General features: G+C 44.1%; 1 protein-coding gene across 1 annotated transcript in view; it reads left to right on the top strand.

Annotated features, from left to right (window-relative positions):
* The first annotated feature begins 4921 nt into the window (after positions 1-4921).
* LOC146961325 (exostosin-1) overlaps positions 4922-13043 on the top strand; it is a 264970-nt gene continuing 256848 nt past the window's right edge. Inside the window, exons 1-2 of the mRNA XM_085770694.1 lie at positions 4922-5282; positions 8553-9304. Of these exons, the coding sequence (XP_085626820.1) occupies positions 4968-5282; positions 8553-9304 (1067 nt within the window). The 5' untranslated portion in view covers positions 4922-4967. The remainder of the gene's footprint in view (positions 5283-8552; positions 9305-13043) is intronic.

Below are 13043 nucleotides of genomic sequence, written 5' to 3'. Positions count from 1 at the left end.
TGTTTACCTGAAAGTTGCTACTGTGGTCACCGTCACCCCGGACTCAGAGAGGAATGAATAGCACTAGCGTATTATAACAAAATATTGGTGAAATGAACGAGTTTCACGGCAGATAATGTGTTATTTAGAGGCTCCATTCCGCTGCCCTGTGGACTGGCATTATACGGATATAAGTTACGCGGCTCTCGGCTGGATCTAATTTCGTGGAACGACTTGACACCAAAGTTATCTGGGTGAGTAAATGATCGTATTTTATGCTAGAAATAAGGTCCAGATTGTAAAAAAAAACGGCAATTCAGGGTGTGGCAATTTAAAGTGGCTTGATCGATAAGTGGTGTAACAGTTAGCCTCTCTAATCCCAAAGCATCAGTAACACGGCGTTTGCTAGTTAGCTTGTTTGTAACTTAGCTAATTAGAACAGAGACACATTATTTAGTCATTAAGCCACAGTAAGGAGAAAAAAAATCCAGGTTTGATGAAAGCTTTAGCCACTTGGGCTCTCCAGTGTTGTAGAGGAAGACCAGTGTTGGCCCCACACAGCTGGACTGGGACCTTGGACTTGTCTGTCCACTGGGACCCCACGCATGAACGACACTGAGCGGTGAAAAAACCTTTATAAATGTTTTCATAGATGTCAGAGGCCTTTTTAAATGAAAACATGATTCCTTCAGTGAATGTCCCTGAGAGCTTATAACCGTGGGGAAGGCCACGTTTAACAGGACGGACTCACATGCTCTGGCAGAGCTGATGCCAAAACACAGCCACCATTACCCTGCTATGTCTTTCCATAGAAAATAGTTGTTTTCTGGTATTTTAATGTTCATAATTTCTTTAACAGACCCTGTTTTGACATCAGAGTTGTATAAAAACATAAAAACTACATCAGAAAGTGGATATATAGCTCCATTGTAAAGGCTTTTGAGAGGAAAATCACCACCAGACCATTAGACAATCAGTGGCATTGAAATCAAATCAGACCTATAATTAGTGCTGAATACATAACATTTGTAAATTCTGCCCCGAGCTGGTTAGAGCTGCTCATATAGACCTCAAATATGACAGGGGTATCGTGAAAGTTTGCAGAAATTATCATAATTTAGGCTTTTAGCTGCAGATTGAAAGACTGCTGCAGACAGACAGGCATTTACTTTTTCCTTTTTTTTCTTTATTAAACATTCAGTCTTAATCATAGATGTAAGACTGATCTATCTCTGTGGCTCCATAGACCGGAACTGCTCTGCCAAAACTTGTACATAAATTAGTCTGTCATGGTGTAGCTTTAAAAGGATCCCATCCTGACTGGATTAATTAATATTAATGTGCCACCTTAAATGATTTGTCAGACACGCTCGTTCTCCCAGAGCTGAGACGTTACTCCTCAGATAGGAAATCTTGTTATGATGCAGCCCCATGATGGTTTGTGTTTCCGTAAAGGGTTTTATGATCTCAATTTTGACTTCCACCGCCTAAGAAACATCAACTAGTTGATGCATTTCTTTCCAAATCTTAGTTCTTCTTCTTTTTCTCGATGTCTGGACCTGATTCACAGTGAGTATTGTCTCATCACACGATGTAATGAGGCAATAATTTGCAATCAGGTAACACAAACAGCTGAGACGTTGGTTCAGATCAAATCGTCCCCTGAAAGTTAAACTGGAGCCACAGCACCTGTGATCAAAGTGTGGGCTGCAGGAAAAAAGAAAGAAAAGAAAAGAAAAGCCACAAGATGGTGCTGTTTGATGCATGATGTGTCATAGTGTGTGAGTTCATGTGTGTGTGCAACATCTGTAAACTCCCTCTCTAATTTATGAGATAATGACATCTGCTTAAATCATGCTCAGATTTATTTTATTCAGCCATTGGCATCTATGCAAATAACAGCAACATGAAGGAGGGGAAAGATCAGTGGTCCTGACGGTCAAAGTTAATTTATTGGCCCAAATATTCGAATCATTACGAGATTTAATGAGCTGAGACTTAATTAAAAGTGCATAGGTTTCAAAAGAGTCACTTCACTAAAAACCCCGAGCCCGTGACAAATCCCTTTAACATCATTTGCCAACAAATCATCATCATCACCATAACCTTAAGGGGAACATGGGCTCAGCAAATGTCACAAATTATACACGATGATCATCACCAGCTGACTCTGAGGTCTCCAGAGCAGATTAAATCCATCTTGTATAAACTGTGGTGGGGGGGAAAAAATAAAATAAAACGCCAAACTCCATCAGAAATCTGCTTAATTATACATCAGGCCATGTAACTTGGCTGCAGGACAAGAGTTTGAGGTTTATATACATCCAGTGCATGTGATGCATCAATCATAAGAATAAAACAGGAGCTTTTTTTTTTAAAAACCTTAGTGGGAAGAAAATAGAGGAAAATCCATTTTAAAAGTTCAGGACACGTTTATTATACTGTATGTTGCACATGAGGTGCATCCTTAAAAGGCTTTAATTAATCATGTTGAATTTGCATATTTATGAATGAGAGTCAGGTTTGCCAATTGAAAACCAGCCGATTTAAATATCTTAAACGCTCCTCCAGGACTTCTCCTCTCTCTCTCTCTCTCTCTCTCAGTGATCAAAAGAAACCTCCTGGTACTTTTTATACCCTCCATTAAACTGACACAAAAAAAACAAAGCCACGATTCAATGCAAAGAAAGAGCGAGAGCTGCCTGTCTGTCTGAATTATGGCGAGCTCCCGTATTATCAGAGCCAACTGACGCCACATGCATGCTCCGATCCGATCCCCCCCTCGAGTGTGCCAGCCTGCTGCTGCTGCTGCTGCTGCTGCTGTCTGGCTTATCAGCGCTGCCGCCGCCGCTGCTGCTGGATGCTGGATGCTGGATGCTGGATGCTGCTGCTGGATGCTGCACGGTGGCGCAGCCCAGATCCAACTGAGGATTTGAGGATGGAAACGTGAAGACATCCTACTACAGTATAGCTACGGGTCTGTTTTGGAAGCGCCTGCCTGCCTGCAACTGGGACGGAAGTCGGAGTCCCCTATGCTGCATGCACTCATGATGTTGATTTGATCCATTAGTTTTAACCCTGTTGAGAAAGCAGCCCCCCCTCCTCTCCTCTCCTCCCCTCCCCTCCCTCACTGCTGGCTGCCACTCAGCGGACCGTGAAGTCGCTCTGCAATAGGATTTTTTTTTAGTGATGCGCGTCTCTCCGGATCAGGTGCGCCGGCATCTCTTGAACTTACCTGCGGTGATGATTTCTGCTTATTTGTATTTGCAGCAGCGCACAGGTGGGAGAGTGGATTTATAAATCCGAAAACTTTAATTGAATTCTCTACTCTGGATTTTTTTTTCTTTAATTATAATCATCATTATTATTTCTTCATTGAGGAGGAATGAGATGCAGAGAGCTGCAGATCGGAGATGTCCTATACATACACCTTGTTTAACGCGTGAGTTCATTCTGGATGGATGCTGTCAGTGTTACTACCGGCGGCGCGGCTCCTCGGGCTGATGAGTGTGTGTCTGTGTGTGTGTGTACATTCACACCGTGGATACCTGCCGTGCTGCTGCTGCTGCTGACACGTCGCCGGCTGAAAACCTCTGCTCGGTCCTTCTCCTTCTCCGGGGAAAGTTTCGAAGTGGAAGCCGGAAGAGGATGAAGGCAGCGCACCTTGTCTGGCTTCCCCACGACCGCTGCGCGCACTGATCCCCCCTCTCCTCCTGCGAGTGGTTTAAAGAGATTTTTGTGTTCTTCTTCTTTATCTTTTTTCTTCCTCTTCTTTTTTTTCCTCTTTTTCTGCTGGATGTGTTTGTGATTCGCTGTGTTTTTTTGGGAGGATTAACCGGAGAATGTGTCTCCAAACTGTGGATGATTCCCGCTCTGGCCGGAGGGGAGAGCAGCGGACACCCCGCTCCCTTCCTGGGACGACAGGTGTTCGGTGTAAACAGGTAGGTCTCCGTGAGTGGACTTTTATTGCAAAGGTTCAATCATGTCATCATGAAATAATAAAGAGATAACTGGATTTTTTTTTTCCCGTGTGGAAAAATCCTGCTTGTATTTGCAGGAGTGACAAGTAGTAATATAGGCTGCAAAAAACAGCCCACGTGTCGGTTTCCCGTGTTCTCCAAACTCATAAATCTCCTGAAAACACTCTTTTGTTTAAAAAAAAACCTCTTTATTGGTTGTTTCTTACCCCAGTTTGATCACATTGACCCCGGGGACTGTGAAGTGTTTGGTGGGAAAAGTGCTGCACTGGCAAAACTGCATATAAAATGTGTCCAGTCATGTTGTATCAGTTAAAATCAATGGTGCATGTGGTTAAACGCTTTATTTAGTCTGCTCACTGCATCTAAATCATGAAAATATAGATGTATTAGTGGCTTTAATGCTAATTTGTGCTTTTAATAGTTCTTTTAAAAGTGTGTTTGACAGACGACAGCGTGAAACTAAATGCATGTGTTGGACTATAAAGCTGATCAGATCTGACAGGACATGATGACAGCAGAGGAGCAGTAACTTTAATCAGCTTTATGCATTTACATTTACATTGATTTTCACTTGCATAAACGCCATACATCCATGTTTTATTGTTTTATTTTTTTGTCTTTTAGTGACTCCAGATCCCAAAATGCCGAGCTGCGGATAGAGAGGCTGCCCTGTGGGTCGAGCTGACCTGTGTCTACCTCCCTGCACCCCTTCTCCTCTTTTTCCTATAGTTCCTCCATCCTCCTTTCCCTTTCTCCTTTTATTAACCCTCCCCTTCCTGCTGCTTTTATCCATCTCTCACCTTCATCCTCTTTTCCTCCTCCTCCCCCCTCCATCACTTTCTGCTCACTCTCACCCTAACCCATCACCACCTCCTTCTCCCTCCTCTGGTTGTCGTTTCCTCCTCTCCTCTCTCCTCCCCTCCTTCTCTCCACCTCTCTCCTCTCTCCTCTTTCTCTTTCCCCCGACCCACCCACCACCTCCTCCTCTTCCTCCCCCCCACAGCACACATGCAGGCCAAGAAGCGGTACCTGCTCGTGTCTGTGGGGGCCGGTCTTCTCTTCCTCGTCTACCTGTGGGGTCTGCAAATCGGGGAGTTCCAGCAGCAGCAGCAGCAGCAGCCGTACCAGTATCGCCAGTTACCCCAGTACCCGCAGTACCACCAGTACCATCATCAGCAGGAGTACCAGTACTTCCACCAGAGTCAGGACGTGTACCAGCCCCAGCCCCAGCCGCTGCCCCAGAGGAGCCCGTCCAGACCGCCCAGACACTGGCCCGAGCTGACCGAGCTGCTGGAGCCGTACCTGGAGGGGGGAGAGCAGGAGGTAGACCGCACCCACGTAATGGAAAAGCTGCAATGGAAAACACTGTGTCTTGCTTTATTTAGTTTAGTTAGATGGACAAAGTACTCGACTCCAGTATTTGAGTAAGAGTACAAATACTACTGGTCAAAAATTTACTCCGTTACAAGTAAAAGTAGCTCAGTCGACATGTTACTCGGGTAAGAGTAAAAAAGTACTTGCTTTTAAAGGTACTTAAGTATCCAAAAGTACATGCTTTTAAATTTACTTTAAAGCAGAAGTAAGCGATCCGGTGGTTTTGGCTAACTCCCTGTCAGCCGATGGAGTTAGCAGTCCCCGCCCTCGTCCCTACGTCACCACATTCACGCACATCCCTTGACTGCACACACAGAGAGGACTGCCCCTTTATGTCGTTCTCTCTCTCCTCATTGGATAAAGGTTGTAGGATACAAGGAAGTATATAAGAAGTTTTCTCCTCGGCTTACAGCAGAGCAGAGTGACTGACAGACCCGTGTTTCGGACCAAACACTCTATGTAAGTGATTGCTGTCGGAAGATATAACTATTTAAGACTTATATTAACACAAACATTCCGCTTACTTCTGCTTTAAGTAAAAGTAAAAGTAAGAGTAAGAGTACATTTCTTATTTTTCACATCAATGAATTACTATAATTTTTTCTAAATGAATTTAAGGACCTTTTAACTCATGTTTCTGAGAATTAACTCTTTGAAACCACCGGTTAGGGTTTCCTTCTTTGACAAACACAGCTTGTGTTCAATAGTATTTTAGAAAAAAAAAAAAAAAAGAGCAGACCTGAAAGTAACGAGTACTTTTCAGCCTTCCTAGAAATTAACTCGAGTAAAAGTAAAAATTTTTGTCTAGGAAATGTATTCAAGTAAGAGTAATAAGTACCAAAGAAATCTAATACTGAAGTAAAGTACAAATCCTCTGGAGTTAAGTACAGTACTCAAGTAAATTTACTCCATTACTGTCCACCACTGTTATTTAGTTCCACGTCTACAGCCAAATATAGTCATCAAATACAACAGTCGTCCTCTTATATGAAATTATCAGATGAGCAACTACGGTTTCAAATTATAGACGAGCCGAAGTAAATATGTAAATCCTCCCGTTTTTTAAAGTGGTTTTAAAGATGAATCATCGTGCATTTGTAGCTCGATTCAAAGCTCTGGGCCAGTGGTCACAAGATGATTCATTAGATGATTAAAGAGATTGGAGATAAGAGAAAAAAAAGTTTATTTTTTTCACTTTGCTCTGGTATGTGCTGGTTTTTTTCTGTGATTTTTTTTTTTACCTTTTCAGGCCTCAGAATATGAGAAATAAGAATCACTGGTTGAGCCGTGCACAGCTTTTGAACAAAGTGTGCAGATAGAAAAATAAGGAAAGAAGAGATGAAACATTGAAATATGATCCAGGTAGTCGTGTGTGAGAGACAGGTCCGTGACGTTACACACTGTGAGGAAGTGATTTACAACTCTGACAAGTCATCAGAGCCACAATCACTTTTTATCTGTGGTTGCGTCAATCGTGCAAAGTCTGGGGAGAGTTTGATTGGCCACCGCAGCTTCCTGCCAGATTACATTGTGTTGCAGTGAAAGTTGAGACAGTTTCAACTCTCTTGAGAAAAACCCATATATATATATATATTTTTTTTTTCTATAAATATATTTTATTTTTTATTTTTTTGCTGAAGCCCTTGTCGGCAACCCCACTGTGCCTCAGTGAGTTTGTTCCTGCAGTGCTGTCTGGTTTGTTGATAGTCAGTGCACACAGACTGGGAACATGGGGAGAGAGGGATATGTGATGCAACAAAGGTGCCCCCCACCCTCCACTACCACCACTCGTCCAGGAGTTAAGCCATGGATGTTGCATTGAACTCTTGTGTATCTTAAACCATTAAACCCAACGTGGAGCTACAATCTAACACGTCTTCACCTTCAGTGGTCGAGTGCGTCTGTTTGAGGGGAATCAAGTGCAATCGTCATTTTGCGTGGTGGTTGGTTATCAGAGTTGCTGTAGGTCAGTGATGCAACACCCCCCCAAGTCAGTGTTTACCTGCAAGTGCACTGAAGTAACCTCACCATTCAGAAATGCAGTCAGGAGTCGTCAGTAGAAGACAGCAGTGGACTCAGTCATTTATCTTTTGCATAAAGTTTTGAAAATTCATCTGTACTGCATATATAAAATAAACTTTCTCTGATTTCCCATTTGTTTATTTAAGACTTGAAGATCATTGCAGTTTGCCTAGTTTGCAGTGATACAGAGATAAATAGACACACAGAGCTAGAATTCAATAGAGACAACGGCAAACGAAGCACAGTAGTATCCAGGAGGGGGCTGTTTGGTCAAGAACAGAACAGGAGCCAAGGAAACTCTTTCCTGGTATAAGAGTTAAAAAGCCTTTATTTAGGCGACTAGTTTATAGTGACCATTGAAAAACACTGACATGTTTCGGCCATGCTCTGTGGCCTTCTGTCAAAGGGATAGTTCAACATTTTGGCAAATTGGCCCATTGCCATAATCGCTATAGTCTTAGGAGTAGGTCCGTTACCTTTAATTGTCAGTGCAAGCTAATTTTAGAACGGCGGAGCAGAGCCGTGAGCTGCTCAGAGCTACGCTACGGAGGCTCATGGGATTTCTTGGTTTTCCCTCATCACACTCATCAAATACACAATCTGACAACTCCAAAACGCTCTGGTGGACAAGTTGTGACCTGCACATTCACCACGCTATGAGATAATAACAGAACGTTACAAGACAGAGTTGTTTTAGAGGTAAATTCATGCAAAACCACCGATGCACGTTCCTGTCTGGGGCAGTTTTTCAGCAAGCAGTCTCTGTGTTTACCTCTAAAACAACTCTGTCTCGTAACGTTCTGTTATTATCTCATAGCGTGGTGAATGTGCAGGTCACAACTTGTCCACCAGAGCGTTTTGGAGTTGTTGGATTGTGTATTTGATGAGTTTGATGAGGGAAACCAAGAAATCCCATTAGCCTCTCTAGCATAGATCTGAGCAGCTCGCGGCTCTGCTCCGCCGTTCTAAAAATAGCTTGCACTGACAATTAAAGGTAACGGACCTACTCCTAAGACTATAGCGATTATGGCAATGGGCCAATTTGCTAAAATGTTGAACTATCCCTTTAAAGTGGTTTGAGGTCATTGTGTTGTTGTTGTGCAGGGTTAGCGGGTGTTTGAATGTAGAGCTGTGACAGATTTAGTGTAGTTGTGTTGTGTTTGGTGGTAACTTGTGTGTCTTGTGTCTTCTTCCCAGGAGGACACGCCTCAGCTCCACCACCAGCACACGTCCCCTCGCGAGCGCCGGGCGATCCGCGACAACATCTACAAGAACAAGCGCTGCCGCATGGAAACCTGCTTCGACTTTGCCCGCTGCCAGTCCGGCTTCGGCGTCTACATCTACCCTCCGCAGAGAGGGGACGAGATCTCCGAGACCTACCAGAAGATCCTGTCGGCCATCGAGGAGTCGCGCTTCCACACCACGGACCCGTCCAGGGCCTGTCTGTTCGTCCTGGCCGTGGACACGCTGGACCGGGACCAGCTCTCCGCTCAGTACGTCCAGAACGTGAGGTCGCGCATCCAGAGCCTGCCGACGTGGAGCGATGGCAGGAACCACCTCATCTTCAACCTTTACTCGGGCACGTGGCCGGACTACACGGAGGACCTGGGCTTCGAGGTGGGCCAGGCCATGTTGGCCAAGGCCAGCGCCGACGTGGTCAACTTCAGACCCAACTTCGACATCTCCATCCCCCTGTTCTCCAAGGAGCACCCGCTGAGAGGAGGGGGCATCGGTTACCTGACGCTCAACGACTCGCCGCCGTCCAGGAAGTACCTGCTGGTTTTCAAAGGGAAGCGCTACCTGACCGGCATCGGCTCCGAGACCAGGAACGCTCTTTATCACATCCACAACGCGGAAGATATAATCCTGCTGACCACCTGTAAACACGGCAAAGACTGGGAGAAACACAAGGACTCCCGCTGCGACAGAGACAATGAAGAATACTCAAAGTAAGACACTTCTTAAAAAAATAATATCTCTTCACTCTGCTGCTTAAAGGAATAGTTCATAAAAAAATGAAATTCAGTCATTAGTGACTCACCCTCATGCTGATGAATACTCCGTAGTAGTTTTTTATTCCTCAAAGTGCATCTGGAGACCCGGGAGACTGCTTCGTAGTCCAACGAAAACTTTATATGAGAAAAATAGCGCCTGACACAAAAATGTCCATAAAACTACACAAAAACCTTGTAATATTCCTCCACACTGCTCGTCCACTGCAATCCAAATGTCCTGAAGGGATATAGTCCAGAGTTTACTGGAAACAACGTCATTTAGGACATTTTTACAGCCTAAACAGTCATGTATTGAATTTGCCTGGTGCACGCTTTCGCGCTCATACGATGCACGCGGATGTGACCGGACTTGCCTAAATGACATAGTTTCCAGTAAACTCTGGACTATATCCCTTCAGGACGCTTGGATTGCAGCAGACGAGCGATGTGGAGGAATATTTCAAGGTTTTTGTGTAGTTTTATGCATGTTTTTGTGTCGGCCCCTACTTTTCTCATATAAAGTTTTCTTTGGACTACGAACCCCCCTCCCGGGTCTCCAGATGCACTTTCCACCGAGTATTCATCAGCATGAGGGTGAGTCACTAATGACTGAATTTCATTTTTTGGTGAACTATTCCTTTAACATGATATATTTTCCATCGCTGGTGCTTTTGAGCAGCTTGTTGCTGGTTTGTTCTGGGGCAGAGAGCCGTCGCTGTGTTAGTTGTCTCATTATCGGCTCTTTATTGCTGTTGGTTATTTCAACTGTGTGTCATTATGGCTGTTCACAAGTGTGTGCGTCGTGTTTTGCGTTGCAACCTGTTACAAAAATTTTTTTGGGGGGGTTTAGCATTGGGGAGTGAAGCTGCTGCTGCGTTATGAGGCGCCTGGTTTTGGTGTTTGAGTGAAAAACAGGTTTGATGCTTTCATGTTCATATCTCGCAATTGTCAGGGGAGTTGAGCTTCACTGTTGCTGTGCTCCTGAGACAAAATGCTCCAAACATGCAAGTGTGTCTGTGTGTGTGTTGTTGTTGTTATGAGTATATAAGTGTGTGTGTGTGAGAGAGAGAGAGAGAGGAGCAGGGGAGCAGAGGCATCGACAGTCGGGAGGAGGGAAAGTTTTGTCAGCTCAGCAGTTGGTTGAGAGAAAAGTGATCTGAGTCGAGAAGAGTTCACCTTTTGAAATCTGCGGCGGGGGCTGACAGCTGAAAGAAGGGCAACCGCTGCATGAGGAATGAAACGTGGAACAACAACAATCTCAACTTCTTTTTTTACTTTTTTTCCTCAACATGTTGCACCCCCCCCACCCCTCCACCCCTCCCTCCACCTCCTCAAGTGTCATCTGTTGCATATTTTAGGGCTGAGAAATAGCAGAGGCCCAAAGGGAAACAGAAAGGACAAAGTGAGGAGGAAAAACCCAAAAGCTGCGGCTGAACCTGAACACCTCAAAGTTTTTTTTTTTGTTTTTTTTTAACCGAGCGGAGCATCTGCATACAGTTGCAGTCTGCAAATATTAGGACAGTGACACATTTTTCATTTTCTGCAGCGAGCACATTATAAGTGAAGCGAAACAATGACTGTGAGGTTAAACTGCTGACTTTCAGCTTTAACAGTTTAACTGAGGGAGTTCTTCTCAGCCGTGAACGGTGAAGCACTCCTCTCCAGTTTCAGGCGCAGGTGCAACTCAAACAGAGTAGACAAGCTTTTATTAGGGCAGAAGAATAAAATGTTGACTGTGCTGACTTCATTATAGAATAGACCGAGGTGGATGCACACAGGCCTGATGGAGTTACAGTGAAGATCCCAGGTTTCTGAGGCTGGGAAACTTCACAAAAACTGGTTCATGCAACAGGAGGAGCTGATCTGGAGTTAAATTTGTGCGATTACAGTATAACCATTACTGACAGGTATAGCTGTTATTATTTTTAAGTAATATAATTAACAATATTTGGTATATACTACTGTCAAAGGTCTCCCTCTTGGCTCCTCCAACCCTGAGCTGAGTTTTGTAGGGTTTCTTTCTATAATAAATCAGGTCTTGACCTTATGATAATGCATCTCATGAATTGTCCAGCGGATCAATATCTATCTTTAAACTCACTTCACCTTGATTGAGATCTTAGATGCGATGTGTCAGGTCCTCGGAGGACGTCTGCCGATTCCCAGAAAGCTCTAAACTCTGGACTGTAAACATAAACATTACTCCACACTGTCAATCAGCTAAAACTCACCTCACCTCAGCTGCTTCCACCGCTCTGATTAGTCTCTGCAGAGTCGACCCCCTGCTGACTACAGTCTGATAGATTCACACGTGTCATCTTGTCATTATGGTTAGAAAAGATTATATATTTTCTGTAATATCAGCAGGCACGCTCTTGTTTCACGACTGTGATGTAAAACAAAATGGTTTCAATGTGGTAAACTCATCTCGTGTGAGAAGATGTGGACGTAAGAGCTGAAGAGTTGAAGCTAAGACACAGTCATTGTTTGATTTCAAGTACGAAGCCAACGCAGCAAAAAAAAGGTGTCATTATCCTCCTACTGTGTCTATGTGTGACTGAGCTAATGCTATCACCACCGCTGCATAATCTCATATCTCTGCTGCTGCACGTGCTAATACCAAGGTACATCTCAACACACAGCCCCCCTGGACAGATTTATATGGTCAGTTGTTGCCTGTGCTCTGAAATCATCCCCACTTTTTGCATTAGTTGCATAAAGCTGGGGGACACACTACATGATCTTTTTGCCGGATTTTACCCACGATTCACAGTCTGGAACTAGGCATGTACCGATGTACCGAATTGTGGGCCAATACCAATGTCTAAAATAACAATTTGGCTGATGGCCGATGCTTTCTGTTGTTTATTCCCGTTTGCTGTAAAGGAAACAAAAAAGTCACAAATTACTCAAAATTTTTACTCACTCAAAAAATTGAACGTGCACCGTCTGGCGTCTCGGCAGAGTTTCCTCCCCCCAAAAAAGAGTAAAGAAAAAGGCTTCTCCTCTGACAATATGCCACATAACAGATAAACATCTGCCACTGCAATCAGTAATTTCCAATAGCCGATGTCAGGCGAATATCAGCTGATACAGAGCCAATGCATGGGTGCAACCAGTCAGCACTAGTTAGGGGCAGCCTACCCGTGAACTCGTTACAGGGGCTGCCTGGAACGCACCATTAGCAGGTGGTTAGCCGCTGTATGTTGTTGGCAGGAGGCTGATAAAGCGAGTTGCAAGTTAAAAGGGAACTATGCAAGTCTGGTCACTTTTTCACTGTTTTGCTAATGCTGATCTTGCAAGGTTGGAAGGCAGAGAGCCTCTGTTCTCCCCGTAACAAGTCATTTAACCATCACATTTACTACGAAACTGTTTAATAAAATAAGAATTTAAATGTAATAAAGTTAAAAATCTTACATAGTTCCTCTTTAATTCATCTAACTGCATCTGTGTTAATCATTACACATCTACACGCCTTTTCGCGTGTTGGTGCGTTCAGTTGGCTTCCAGTTGGTTTGACAAATCTTGTAGTCTGTGATCCGTCATCTGGCGAAGTCGTTAAATGTGTGATCCTCAGTCGTCATCTGCTGAAGCCAGTCGGTCCGCGTGTACTCCAAGTCTTTTCTAAATCGGTAACGACTCCCCAGCTTTAGGTGCAGAGAGAGAGAGAGGGTTGTGTGACTATTAAAGTGAG

This window comes from Trachurus japonicus, chromosome 24, assembly GCF_045865225.1.
Source record: "Trachurus japonicus isolate A0001 chromosome 24, Traja_1.0".
Classification (NCBI taxonomy): Eukaryota; Metazoa; Chordata; class Actinopteri; order Carangiformes; family Carangidae; genus Trachurus; species Trachurus japonicus.
The sequence above is the reverse complement of the archived record's forward strand: the minus strand, read 5'-3'. Positions and strand labels throughout refer to the sequence as shown.